Consider the following 15,038-nt stretch of genomic DNA (forward strand, 5'->3'; position numbering starts at 1 on the left):
TAAAATATGGTTGCACCCAAATCCATTCATAGTACTTTCTGATGAGGAAACAAAACATCTTTTGAGAAGGCACATAATTTTTTAAAAAGGACATACCATGTCTTTTGAAGATGCGGATAATGGTTTCACCCACGTGTTGCTGTATCTTGGCTGTTCGGATGGAGAAGCTGCCCTAAGATATGACCGATTAAAATGTCATCAAAGCCTAATCAAAGGGATCCCCTACCATACTTTTCTGTGGCTTGCAGTAGGCGTTACATTGCTTATTCCCAAGATCAAAAAGAGGTCTCAACAAGTCATTCCCCTTTTGAACAAATTCAGGAGAGAAGAAACCACATGTCTTGCAACATGTCCTACTTTAGGAAGGCTGCCTAGGTTTAAAGTCCAAGCTCTTACGTTGATGTATGCCTTTCAGAGAGAGCCAGTCATATAGTACTACACAATTCTCCCCGAGGACTTTCAGGGATACTGTAGCAGTCAAACACCTAACAGGGTCAAACCCCCTCCCATATTCTAAGGTAATTCATAGTGGGCCTCTTGAAAGCTTCAAGGCCTTTGTGTATTTTGTAAATAACTGTCTTTTTCATTTGTTTCGTATTATAAAAGTAGTACTATTTCACTATAGAAAATTTAGAAATAATAGATAAGCAAAAAACCCCAAAATTAAAAAGTCAGCCATAATCCTGCAAATGTCTAATATTGCCAGCAAAGAAAAACTGACCCCTGAAATCTATACTGATTTTCCACAAACCTTACCACTGCTTTCTCTACTACTCTTTTAAATTCTATTTTAAGCATGCAGAGACATAGAGAGAATATAACAAATATATGTTATTCACTCACCCAACTTTATCAAATTTTAACATTTTGCTATACTGTTTCAGACCATTTTTGTTTTTAAACATGAAAATGTTGAAGGCATTTGAATGTCATGTTGAACATAGGTGTTGAATGTTAAACATGCCTGTGCTTCAGAAACCACCTGGGAGCTCTGAGATTCTTGAAGCGCCTCCCACTTAGATTCCAAGTCACTAGATCGGATGTAGGGCCTGAGCCTCTGTATCATCAAAGGGCCTCACAGGTGACTTTGACGTGCAGCCATCATTGGGAGCTATTGGCTACCGAATCTGGATCTGAGCTGGCTGGGTATTTTTGGCACTGGGCAGCTGGGCCAGGGCTCAGTCTCTAAAAGCACCGCTTCTTAATCTCTTTAGTAGGCGGTGGGTCAGGAACTCCTTCAAGTTAAGTGATTAAAAAAAGTGTGGCTCTTCCTGGAATAATGCATATGCACACATTTTGCATATACAGACCTCAGATTAAGAGCTTATGTTGGAGAAGGACCTACTGTAGAGCACAGGGAACTATATTCAATATCTTGTAATAACCTATAATGGAAAAGAATCTGAAAAAAAGAATCATAAATATCCATATGAATCACTTTGCAGTACACCTGAAACTAACACAACCTTGTACATCAACTGCAGTTCAATTAGAAAAAAAAGAACTTATGTTGGAGGCACTAAAGGACTGCATGAAAATCGAGGAAGTGACTCCACCCTTTTGTGGACCAGGTGAAGCTCTTTCGAGGCGCGGCTCAGGCCCACCTTCAGTATGTCGCTGTCGTAGGTGTAATCGACGGCGGGGGAGATGCGCTGGGAGAAGGTCTGGGCCATCACGGTGCGATAGGCCTTCCCGCCCACGTTGGCCAGGGTGCGGTGCAGCACCTCGTGCAGCTCCGACTCCTCCATCTGGGGCGGAGGCAGCAGTTCGCTCCTGAGCAGCTCTGTGGCCGTGGGCCGCTCTGCCGGATCGTGGTTCAACAGCCAGGAGATGACAGATTTCTACAACGAAACCCAGGCACCCCGGGGACGGGTGCAGTGGAGGGTGCTCAGGGATTCTCCTGACAAGCGGTGGTTGGTTCAGGTCCAAAAGAGACACACTTCTTCCACTTAGTTGGTGCATGTTAACTGGTATTTCTGAAATCTCTGAATTTGTCATTCTCCCCCCCGTAGTTCATTATGGTCACAGAATTGTGCAACAATGTAATATGAGTCTTTCTTAAAAGAGGCCCTTCTTATACTTCCCTGCCATAAAGGACCAAAAAACCCTCAAGTCAACAACTACATAGAAGCAGAAGTTAGACCTTCTAAACACTGTATCTAAACTACTGTATCAAAAAAGATACAAGAACATAAAGCAAGTATTTTTAGGTGCTTAACTTTAGTATAAGCTATAATGCGTAGGAGCTTCTAGAACCCCTAAAGCAGTATAAAACAGCTTTTCATTTTTCATTCTCCATTTATGTTATCTGTATTGATACCATTCCCTTGAATTCTCTTATGTTACTGGTTTATTATACCTTCACAGCTATTACCTGATTAAACAGGGAACTATTTGAAGGCAATATAAACCTTTGAAAGGCTCCATAATGATTCTGTAATTCTTTTGTTTATAATGAAGATTTATAAAGGAGTTAGAGGAATACCTGAGATCAGAAAATCTCAATTTTTAGATGAACCTCATTAAGCATTTTCTAATCACGTATCTTTAAAATACCCTCCCCCAAATCCCTACTCCTGGCTTTAGGCTAAAAAAAAAACCACAGGTAATTATTTTTCACATAAAGGAGGGAACTGACATGATATAACTTTATGAAAAGTTATGTTAAATTAAACTGGAAAAAATAATATCCTATTCAGCAAAACAGACTGTATGTAATACTGTTTAATTTCTGTATGTGGCAACAACTGTTATGCTCAGTCTACAAGCATTTTCTATGCTGCCTCCTTTCAGATAAAAAGCAACAACGTGATGTGGGAGGTGGCCATGGCACTGGCTGTGGTGCTAAGTTTATACAGCCCAAATGTAAATGCTTAAGGGTGCCCGGTAAGTCCCTGTGACAGGAGGGCAATCATTGTCATGACAAATGGTGTGTATAGTTGCGCTTGTGTCTGTGGTTTAAGTTCCTACACCACCATAGCTGCCAACATGAGGAAATAATGAATAAGACTGACCTTGTTACAGGGAAAGGCTGGGATATGAATATTTACTTATAACACCCCAAAACATGGGGAACAACTCAGTTCGAATCAGTGGTAACAGCTAACAAAAGAAGTAGAAACACAACTCAATGTATTTTCTAATGGTTCTTTACTAATTCAACAGTCGAGGCAGAATGGGTCCCTCGAGCCATAAACAAATGTCACATTAAACGCTACTGAATTATAGAGTGTTAGTGCTAATATAAATAAAGGGTACTTAATACCTTTATTTTACAGGGGAGGAAAATTAACGTCTAGAAAAGTTAAGTGACTTGTCCATCCAGATACATAACCAATAATCAAGAAACATCAAATTAATGCAATGTTCTAGCTAGGTTTCTGTTCTCAACATTAATAATTTAAATAAGGGATTTTGCCTTGATTGTAATTGTTAAGAAGTCAGTTTAAGGAATAAACTTCTACATGACAAGAGTATTAACCATGGAAGGCTTCACTAAGACAAAAAGCCAGCATTAAGAAGAAAGGTACACCAGAAGCACTATAGTAAATTCACTAAAGATTCTTTCATATTAGTCAGAAGCCAATATTTACTATGACATGAGTTACACACACACACACACACACACACATCTGTAGTATGGAAGAGAAATTATTTAGTTTTAAATTACCGTAACATCTGGCTGTCTAGTCTTCCCCTTTACAATTTGAGCTACTTTATAAGACAGAACAAAACTGTAGTTTTAAGATATATTCTTCTTTTCTTAAAGTTCCAAGCTTTATCTAAAACAATGAGCTGTAAGAGCATTCTCTTTTTTTCAATAGCTAAGTCAAGGGTCCAAACAGTACTTCAAAAGCATGATGAATCACAAAAAAGAACCCTGTAGTTTGTTAATTTTCTATGTCAGCCCTTGGCATTTTTATGGTGTATTTCAAGTCTAAATACATTTTAAGTACTCCATCTTTTGATAGTTTTTCCCCACGTTGTTCCCATGACACAAGAGAATGAGTGGCAGAAGATTACTAACTGAAGAAGAAGAATAGTAATTAAAACCCAAGAGTGAGAACACAGTAATTAAAGCATCAGAAAATTACCTGCTTTGTGTGCTCTCCATCATCGAAGTCTTCTGGAAACTTAGGCGAAGTAGGCTAAAAAAAATATTATATTCAAATCAGCAAGTGCTTGGCAGACTGCCACAGTGAAAGCATTTTATTCACCAGAGGTAAGAAAATCAAATACAGAAATGAAAATTTGCTAACAAGGGAAGACGGATGTGAAACTCATCATGAAACCCAATGCACATCCTTCCAAGGACATTCGTATTATCTTAATACTTACTTCACCCAAATGACAGCCTAGGTGATAGAAAACACCTCATTTGAGGACAAACTTTAAAATCTAATGGCTTCAGGGAAAGACAAAGTAGCTTTATTAAACAAACAGATTAAAAAAGGGTAGAAATACCAAACCATCAATACCGAGTAAGAGAAAAACAACACAAAAACCTCTAGCCCCAAATTTCTCACCTTTCTGGTAAATAAGACCTCAGGCATAACATTAACTTGGCAGTGAGATATTCTTGAAATGAGGGAACAAACATGAATTTTAGACTAAGGAAAGGCACTTCACCAAGGACATAGTCCTCGAAGAGCATTCCAAGTCAAGGCAAGGACACAGTAATCACTTCATTTCCTCTGATACATTATGATACATTATGAACACAGCTGCCCTCTGATACATTATGAACACAGCTGCCCACGCTGTTCTGGCGGTTAAACCATTACACTCTTTTCCAAGATATCTAGTGGAGTATTCTTAGTTACGCTATATGTGATTTACCCAGAGTATTCTTAGTTATGCTGCATGTGATTTACCCTAACAGACATGCCTGCTTGGCTCTGCTCAGAAAGGAAGAGGAAGACTCTCCGTAACTCTTGCTCATGAATATGTGAATCTAAATCACCCTCACTCAAACCTTATTCTCCACTCTCATCTTAATGCCATTTCCAATAGGCATCCTGGACCATGCACACTAACATAAGTCCCTTTTAGTTTGGGCAATGAAAGTTTAGTTTGGGCCAACTGATCCTTTGGGCAAGGATCAATCCCACGAACACAAATGGAGATCTCACTGGGAAAAAAATTCAAGTGGCTGACATTTTCCCAGACTCCGTTTACCTTCTGGTCATGGTGGTATTCTTTATGCATTACTACACCAGGTCCATTCAGCTGGAACTTTTAATTTCTAGAGCTAAATATCCATTATTCTTATAACCCATTCCAACTGCTGTAACTATATTGATATTACGCAAAATTTTTGGATTCCTCCTTTGCTTTAAAATCAAGAGTAGAGATAGCCTCATCCACCAGAGGGCAGACAGCAGAAGCAAGAACTACAATCCTGCAGCCTGTGGAAGAAAAACCACATTCACAGAAAGATAGACAACATGAAAAGGCAGAGGGCTATGTATCAGATGAAGGAACAAGATAAAACCCCAGAAAAACAACTAAATGAAGTGGAGATAGGCAACCTTCCAGAAAAAGAATTCAGAAAAATGATATGGAAGATGATCCAGGACCTCAGAAAAAGAATGGAGGCAAAGATCGAGAAGATGCAAGAAATGTTTAACAAAGACCTAGATGAATTAAAGAACAAACAAACAGAGATGAATACAATAACTGAAATGAAAACTACACTAGCGGGCTTCCCTGGTGGCGCAGAGGTTGAGAGTCTGCCTGCCGATGCAGGGGACACGGGTTAGTGCCCCGGTCTGGGAAGATCCCACATGCTGCAGAGCGGCTGGGCCCGTGAGCCACGGCCGCTGAGCCTGTGTGTCCAGAGCCTGTGCTCCACAACGGGAGAGGCCACAACAGTGAGAGGCCCGCATACCGCAAAAAAAAAAAAAAAATCTTATAACAAACAAAAGACCAGGACCGGATGGCTTCACAGGTGAATACTATCAAACATTTAGAGAAGAGCTAACACCTATCCTTCTCAAACTCTTCCAACAATTGCAGAGGAAGGAACACTCCCAAACTCATTCTATGAGGCCACCATCACCCTCATACCAAAACCAGACAAAGATACTACAAAAAAAGAAAATTACAGACCAATATCACTGATGAACACAAATGCAAAAATCCTCAACAAAATACTAGCAAACAGAATCCAACAACACATTAAAAGGATCATACACCATCATCAAGTGGGATTTATCCCAGGGATGCAGGGATTCTTCAATATACACAAATCAATCAATGTGATAAACCATATTAACAAATTGAAGAATAAAAACCATATGATCATCTCAATAGATGCAGAAAAAGCTTTTGACAAAATTAACACCTATTTATGATAAAAACTCTCCAGAAAGTGGGCATAGAGGGAAACTACCTCAACATAATAAAGGCCATATACGACAAACCCACAGCAAACATCATTCTCAATGGTGAAAAACTGAAAGCATTTCCTCTAAGATCAGGAACGAGACAAGGATGTCCACTCTCACCACTCTTATTCAACATAGTTTTGGAAGTCCTAGACATGGCAATCAGAGAAGAAAAAGAAATAAAAGGAATACAAATTGGAAAAGAAGAAGTAAAACTGTCACTGTTTGCAGATGACATGATATTATACATAGGGAATCCTAAAAATGTCACCAGAAAACTACTAGAGCTAATCAATGAATTTGGTAAAGTTGCAGGATACAAAATTAATTCACAGAAATCTCTTGCTCTCCTATACACTAATGATGAAAAATCTGAAAGTGAAATTAAGGAAACACTCCCATTTACCATTGCAACAAAAAGAATAAAATACCTAGGAATAAACCTACCTAGGGAGACAAAAGACCTGTATGCAGAAAACTATAAGACACTGTTGAAAGAAATTAAAGATGATACAAACAGATGGAGAGATATACCATGTTCTTGGATTGGAAGAATCAACATTGTGAAAATGACTCTACTACCCAAAGCAATCTACAGATTCAATGCAATCCCTATCAAATTACCAATGGCATTTTCTACAGAACTAGAACAAAAAATCTTAAAATTTGCATGGAGACACTAAAGACCCTGAATAGCCAAAGCAGTCTTGAGGGTAAAAAACGGAGCTGGAGGAATCAGGCTCCCTGACTTCAGACTATACTACAAAGCTACAGTAATCAAGACAATATGGTACTGGCACAAAAACAGAAACATAGATCAATGGAACAAGATAGAAAGCCCAGAGATAAACCCACGTACCTATGGTCAACTAATCTATGACAAAGGAGGCAAGGATATACAATGGAGAAAAGACAGTCTCTTCAATAAGTGGTGCTGGGAAAACTGCACAGCTACATGTAAAAGAATGAAATTAGAACACTCCCTAACCCCATACACAAAAATAAACTCAAAATGGATTCGAGACCTAAATGTAAGACTGGACACTATAAAGCTCTTAGAGGAAAACACAGGAAGAACACTCTTTGACATAAATCACAGCAAGATCTTTTTTGATCCACCTCCTAGAGTAATGGAAATAAAAACAAAATAAACAAATGGGACCTAAGGAAACTTAAAAGCTTTTGCACAGCAAAGGAAACCATAAACAAGATGAAAAGACAACCCTCAGAATGGGAGAAAATATTTGCAAACAAATCAACGGACAAAGGATTAATCCCCAAAATATATAAACAGCTCATGCAGCTCAATGTTAAAGAAACGAACAATCCAATCCACAAATGGGCAGAAGACCTAAATAGACATTTCTCCGAAGAGGACATACAGATGGCCAAGAAGCACGTGAAAAGCTGCTCAACATCACTAATTATTAGAGAAATGCAAATCAAAACTACAATGAGGTATCATCTCACACCAGTTAGAATGGGCATCATCAGAAAATCTACAAACAACAAATGTTGGAGAGGGTGTGGAGAAAAGGGAACCCTCTTGCACTGTTGGTGGGAATGTGAATTGATACAGCCACTATGGAGAACAGTATGGAGGCTCCTTAAAAAACTAAAAATAGAACTACCATAAGACCCAGCAATCCCACTACTGGGCATATACCCAGAGAAAACCATAATTCAAAAAGACACATGCACCCCAATGTTCACTGTAGCACTATTTACAAGAGCCAGGTCATGGAAGCAACCTAGATGCCCATCAACAGACGAATGGATAAAGAAGATGTGGTACATATATACAATGGAATATTACTCAGCCATAAAAAGGAACGAAATTGAGTCATTTGTTGAGATGTGGATGGATCTAGAGACTGTCATACAGAGTGAGGTAATTCAGAAAGAGATAAACATATACAGTATATTAACGCATGTATGTGGAACCTAGAAAAATGGTACAGATGAACCGGTCTGCAGGGCAGAAGTTGATACAGAGATGTAGAGAACAAACATATGGACACCAAGGGGGAAAAAAGAGGGGGTTGGGGATGGTGGTGTGCTGAATTGGGTGATTGGGATTGACATGTATACACTGATGTGTATAAAATTGATGACTAATAAGAACCTGCTATATAAAAAAATAAAATAAAATTCAAAAATTAAAAAAAAATCAAGAGTAATCTCAAAATATTTTTCAAAAGGATAACCTAGAATATCTTCAAGTATGATTACAGAAATAAATAAAACTGGGATAAGTTTCTTATCATGTAAGTACATAAGCAGAGGTGGATTTCCATTTACTAGAAATATAGAAAATTATAGTAGGACCACTTCTTTCTATATTATAAATACCAGAAAAATACCCTGCATCAAATTCTAATGTCCATGCTAAGACTCAGGTTACTGGAAACTGAGGCATTAAAACATCTGATACATACATCTCTGAGTTGGTTGAGAACAAAGATCCTTTCTGAGGCTGTGACCATGGGATGATAGCACATCTCAAAGAAGATAATTCCCAGGCTGAAGAGATCCACTTTCTGAGGAGGAAAAAGAATTTTATTTAGAGCCTAGGTATGAAAGCATATTCCACTAGGGAATTATAGGATGAGCACTGTTAGTTGGGATGTTTGCATAAGTGAAAATAGGCCACACTAGAAAAAATTCGTTTTGTTCTTAAAAAAAAATTATAGGTGTAAAATATAGATGAGAAACATATTTATATTTAGATGGTAAAATATTTGGCATGACTTCAATGTTTTTCTTAAAAATTAATTGTAACTGGTTTAGCTATACACATAGACATAGATAACCACTGGCCACCCACTGAGGACAATCACTACAGAGCAAGGACAACCGAGATCTGTTGAAAGAATTTGCTTTGCATCTTTACTAATCATTGCAAAAGGGAAACACAGACCGCACTCTGCAGCTGATAGCAAAGGTCAGCTACTGATTGCAAAGCCATACCAACAAGGTCAGAAGCACAGCACAACAGAAATATCGTGACGACTCCTAACAAAATATGGAAGTGTAAGTAAAGAAGGTAAAAGGGCAAGTCAGTGCAGAGTCTCAGGTAGGGAGCTGTCGAGGGGAAGAAGGAGGTCAGAAGGCCCTGTGCCTGCGGCAGCTGAGCACAACCCGGCTGAGCAGGAGACTGCGCGTGGTGAACTGCACACAGGCACAGGAGCCACTTTCAAGGAAAACTTCAATGAATTTGAACTCAAGGATTAGTAGGAGAGCCTCTGCAACCAGTGACCTCCAAAGTCTTAAAAACAAACATTCATTATGTCATTTCCTATACGTTAGCTGCAGAAAAATGTACATACTGAACGGAACATACCGAAAAGCACAAAGAATACAATAGCAACCACCCATAATCCCACTGCTTAAGGATATTTACAACTGATGGCTAAGATACGCCCTTTTGGTGGGTTTTTTTAAATGTCTACACACACACACACACACACACACACTATAAAACTAGAACCACACTGTCGTTTGTAACTTTTATTCCCTTACTTTAGCAAGAATATTTTTATACTATAATGTCATTTTTCTAAAACTGGCCTCTAATATTTTAATGACATATTCAATTACATGGATGTCCCATAATTTACTTAACCAGTTCCCTATTTTTTAAATGCTTGTTATTTTTAATTGTTATAAACAACGCTGTGACAAACCCCTTTTATGCCAATCTTTTTGAATGTCCCTGGTTGTTTCCTTAGGATATGTTTCAAAAGGTGGACGTGCTGGGCCAAAGGGTAAGGTCCTTTTAAGGATTTCATTATACTCTTACAAACCAAACTGCAGAAAGATGACACTAAAGGTGCGTCCCCCTCCCTCAGGGTGGGCGTGTCCATCTCCACACACCCTCACCGGGTATTTGGAGGTCTGCTTCAACTCTGTCACTACCCAGTGCTCCCTGTCAGAACCAAAACCCAGGCTTCAGTTGCCACCGCTAGCTTGAAAATATGCTTTAATGTGAATTGCCTGCCTCATGTATTTTAAAAATTTAGCTCTACGGTCTTGCCCGAAGTGATCTCATCCCATCTCAGGGCTTTAAATCCCATCTGTGTGCTAGTGGCTCTCAAGTTTATACCTCTGACTCTGATCTTTCTTCTGAACTCAAGTCTTGAGTCCCTAACAGACGACTGGAGCTCTCTAATCAGATTTCTCATCAGGCATTTCAAATTAAACATGCCCTAGGCGGAGTATTCCTGCCGTCTTCTCCTCCATCTCCCAGGTCTTTCCTCATGGTTCCTCGGCTCAGTCAACCACCCTTCCCCAGCACTCCAGGCAGAAACCTGAGCACTGTCCTGTTTTCCTTTCTTTTCCTCAACCAACACCCACTCCGTTAGGAAAACCTGTCAATTCCCCTCCAACATGTATTTCATAACTGCACACTTCTCCCCGTCTCTACTGCCACCACTCTGGTCCCAGCTCAGCCGTCCCACCTGGACTCCTGCCAAGCCTCCGGCAGCAGCTAGAGTGAACTCTCTCGCTCAAGATCCTTCAGGCGCTGCCTGTGCACATCCCTTATCATGGCTAAGCTGGCCCTGCATCATCTGGCCCTGGCCTTCCCTTCAGCTTCGCTTCGTGCCTCTCGCCCTCATAGCTCTCACCACGCTGCAGCCACAATGACCTTCTCTCTGACTGTCCCAAGTGAGCCACGCCACCTCTCACCCACAGTCTTCTCTCTGTGCATGCTATTTCCTCTGCTTACCCCTCTTCTCTCCCAGCCAAGCTCCAGCCCCCAACTTTGCATGGCTCCTCTCCCCGCTTTCCTCCTTTATCCTGAAACCCATCCTCTTGGGGAGGCTTTCTCTAGTCAGTCGACCTAAAGATGATGTCTTTTACTATTCTCTGGTCACTGGACTCCATTTCCTTTCTTCTTAGTTCCTACAGAGTTTGTGATTTAAAAATTTTTTATTTGTTTACTGTCTGTTTCATCCACCATCATCCACCAATGGACAAGCTCCCGGAGGGCTGGAATAAGATGTCTTATTACTTGATTGCCTTGTTCCCTGTGTTCCCGGGGCCTGGCCCAGGACCAGTTAGTTCAAATCTTCTTTAGATGGATGGAGGGACTGTAAGCTCCTTGGCAACAACAGTGCCAGCTTCAGTCACTGTCCTTGGGCATCACATGTCCTATTTGGAGCAGTCGCTCAATAGACATGTGCATATATACTGAGTGAATGAATGTTCCTGCCTATTTCAGCTGGTAACTAAACCCCAAACGCTGTAATCTTTTTTTTTGTTTTTTGTAATCTTGATATTCTTACTATTATCTCTCTCTTGAGGTCTTTCCTTTTCCCCAAAAACCTTCCTCTTTACCTGGTTGTATGCAGATTTGGTGCTGCCTTGGACCTCTGGGCTTACATATAAAGCAGTGCCAACCATCCCAGTCAAATGACCTGCATGGAAGAAGGCAGTGGGAAGGATTTCCAATAACAGGACTTAGAGATAAAGGCAATTTTTAACAAAACAAAACAAAAAAAGTTTCTTAAGAAACATGGTCTGTTAATTGTTTACACTGTTCACAGGAAGAAGCCGCATGCATTTCACCAAGCTATTAACCCTAAATCGTGGATGGCCACACACTTTGTTCCACACAGGATGGCTTTGCTGTGGTAAAGGGGCAGTGCCAGGCAGGAAGACCCCAGATGGCCCAGGTCATGAGGTAACCTCCTATTACCACCTGGGGTCAAAGTATAACTGCCTACCCAGAGGAGTAAATTATTCTAATTGAAGGTCTAATTTCTTAGACTTCTGAAGAACAATCTATATAGTGAAAAGGGAAAAAAATTAAAGCATTTTCATAATTTTGTTAATTTAATGAATAATTATAATTTGCTTTAGAATAAAATCTTTACAAATGAAAAAAAGGTTTCACTTTGAGAAATCTTATTCTGTACTGCATATTTAAAATTTTCCTGGACTTCCCTGGCGGTCCAGTGGTTAAGACTCTGCGCTTCCACTGCAGGGGGCACGGGTTTCAACCCTGGTTGGGGAACTAAGATCCCCACATGCTGCACGGTGCACTCCCCCCCCAAAAAATAATAATAAAATGAAATTTTCCTAAGAGGGTAGATCTTATGCTAAGTGCTCTTATCACAAAATTAATAATAATAGTAATAATAAATAAGAGGGCAGGAAGAAACTTGGAGGTGATAGATATGTTTATGGCATAGATTGTGGTGATGCTTTCTTAGGTGTGTATGTACCTCTAAACTCCTCAGGTTATATACATTACATATGTAAAGTTTTTGTATGTTAAAAAAAGATAAAAGAGAAAAAAAGAAATTTTGTGGATTGCTTGTTAACACACTAATTAAATATACAGTCTTCTGGATTTACCTGAAGGGTCTGATTTAATCAAGTGATCTCCTGATGTATCATCTTGTTTGCCGTCAGCCTAAAAATTCAAGTAAGCCAAATAACAAATTAAAATGTTATATTATTCCACAGGAATGGATTATCATTTCTAAATGAAGACTGACTGAAAAATATTACACAGAAACCATAATAACTATAATAATGCTTTTTTGAGCTTTAATTTTTTTTTAGTTTAGTTAGCCTACTAATGCAGGGCTCACTGGAAACCCCAATGAGATCAAGGAGAAGGGCAATTCACCGTATAACTCCTTCGTGGCAGAACCCCCTGAAAACTTACCTAAACTAATTTATTTTCATATTTCAAATGCCAAAACAGAATCTACTTACTGGGAAGAGTAAAGGTATATTAATAACAACAAACTCACTTTCTAACTTTTCTAATTTTCCCACTGGGTCAATTTTTACTCTTCTTTCCTAGAGGCTGGTCACCAAATCTGTTCCACTGTCACTGCTAATACCTCTTAGGTAGCCTCACTTCTTCCACTACATCTGTGACAGTCCTGTTTCCCGCATTCCCTTAAATCATTATTTTTCTGACATCTCTCCACAGATTCCTATCACAAGCACTGCCATCAATAACAAGAGCTCTAATACTCGTAGACCCAGGCAATGTTCCAGGGCTTTAACAATATTCTTATTTTATCCTGGTGACAACTTTGAAGCTGGTACTTGTATTAGGCACATTTTATGGAAAGAATACTAAGAGGTTAAGTAACTTGCCCAAGGATTCTAGCCCAGGGAAGTAGGCCTCCAGAGCCTGTGCTCTTATCTACCTCCCTACTATTACAGCCCACAGATATCAAGTTACATTTGTTAGTTTGGGGATCAAATCCCCATAGAGCCCCTCCTTGGTCTTAGCACTCTTCAAATTCCCCAGTGTTCTGGTCAGGACCATGTCCTTACTGTCCCCCTTCCATTTCCTCCCTCTCTGCTCCTTCTAACCTCACCTTCTATTTTAACCCCTGAGGTTTTTCTCACCATTAATCCAAATCCTAGTTTCTTTTTTTGACCACCCTTATAATTAACTGCATTTACCACAGATTTTGGTGCCTAATCTCTGGCTTATGATGTTAAGTAAAACTCTTCCCCCAGCACTCAAGGCCTGACACCTCCAAGAATCCCCAACCTTCAAGCATCTTCTCTCACTGCTCCCCTACACCTCATAGTTTCAACGAACCAGACAACATGCTGGCCTTCAACAATCACGTCTGCTTACCCCAGGGCCTTTGCTTATGCTGTTCTTTCTTTCGGGAACCCCCTACCCTGGTGTCACCATGCCCTGCCCTCAATCTCAGCCTACTGGACTCCCACCCTTCCTTTAAGGCTCATCTGAAATGCTGTTTTCTTTATACAGCCCTCCTTGATCCTCATAACCATATGCAAATTTTCTCCTGTTTTTAAGTCTTATATGACTATTTCTCTCACTTCACATTATTTTAGCTTTGTATGTTTAACAACTACTCTACAGTGTTGTGAAGAAGAGCATTAACACTTTCTGATTTATGTTGTCTAGAACTCATTCTTCTGATGTTTTATGGTTTTTGAGCCTTATTTCCTTAAGCTAACTAAAAGCCCATTGGGTGTAAAGCATCTAGCCCAGTGCCTGGCATGGTAGACCAAAACACCAAATTGTTTCATAAAGTATTTCATGCCTTTGACCTAAATATCCCCCACAAACTAATAATTTTATGTCTCTCAAGTGGAACGCACTCACTAAAACGTATTCACAATTTCAAAGCCTGCAGGATCGTTTGCAGCTGCCCCTTCAGACTTGTATACTTTCCTGGGGATTACACAGCAGAGTTCAGGGAACTCATAGTCATGAGAATGTTAGAAGACAGGATAATTAAGGCACATGGGTCCATTTTCAGGCACACTTGAATTAAAAAAATACTCACAGCAAAGGCTAGATGGTCTGTTGCTAAACCAAAATCACCTATTTTTACATGGTCATCAGAATCCAAAAAAATGTTGACAGGCTTCAAATCTCGGTGAATCATTCCCTGATGGAAAAGAGCAAAGAAACCAACAATTTTTTTTCCCAAACATAACTTATATCATACCTGTTTCCTCATTTGAAAGGCCAACCTAGTGATGAAAATTGGATGAGGTCTTCTCCTGCAGACCATGCTAGTCCAGGCTGTCTGACCTCCGCAATGTCTGGTCCAATCCAAATGGTTCCCTTTGGCATCCAAGACCCCTGTCTATCAGGTTCACAATGATCTTTCTCTCTACTGCATCACAAAA

The 15,038-nt window shown here is 39.8% G+C and overlaps 1 protein-coding gene across 2 annotated transcripts in view; it reads right to left on the reverse strand.

Moving 5' to 3' along the window:
* Positions 1 to 15,038, reverse strand: part of EIF2AK4 (eukaryotic translation initiation factor 2 alpha kinase 4) — a 111,708-nt gene that overhangs the window by 31,375 nt on the left and 65,295 nt on the right. For both annotated transcript variants that reach the window (XM_079699863.1, XM_079699862.1), the window contains exons 16-22: positions 14,690 to 14,794; positions 12,753 to 12,810; positions 11,730 to 11,809; positions 8,828 to 8,929; positions 4,095 to 4,148; positions 1,605 to 1,841; positions 97 to 172 (exon numbers count right to left, since the gene is read on the reverse strand). In XM_079699863.1, coding sequence (XP_079555989.1) covers positions 97 to 172; positions 1,605 to 1,841; positions 4,095 to 4,148; positions 8,828 to 8,929; positions 11,730 to 11,809; positions 12,753 to 12,810; positions 14,690 to 14,794 — 712 coding nt within the window. The remainder of the gene's footprint in view (positions 1 to 96; positions 173 to 1,604; positions 1,842 to 4,094; positions 4,149 to 8,827; positions 8,930 to 11,729; positions 11,810 to 12,752; positions 12,811 to 14,689; positions 14,795 to 15,038) is intronic.

This window comes from Hyperoodon ampullatus (genome assembly GCF_949752795.1).
Source record: "Hyperoodon ampullatus genome assembly, chromosome: 3".
NCBI lineage: Eukaryota > Metazoa > Chordata > Mammalia > Artiodactyla > Ziphiidae > Hyperoodon > Hyperoodon ampullatus.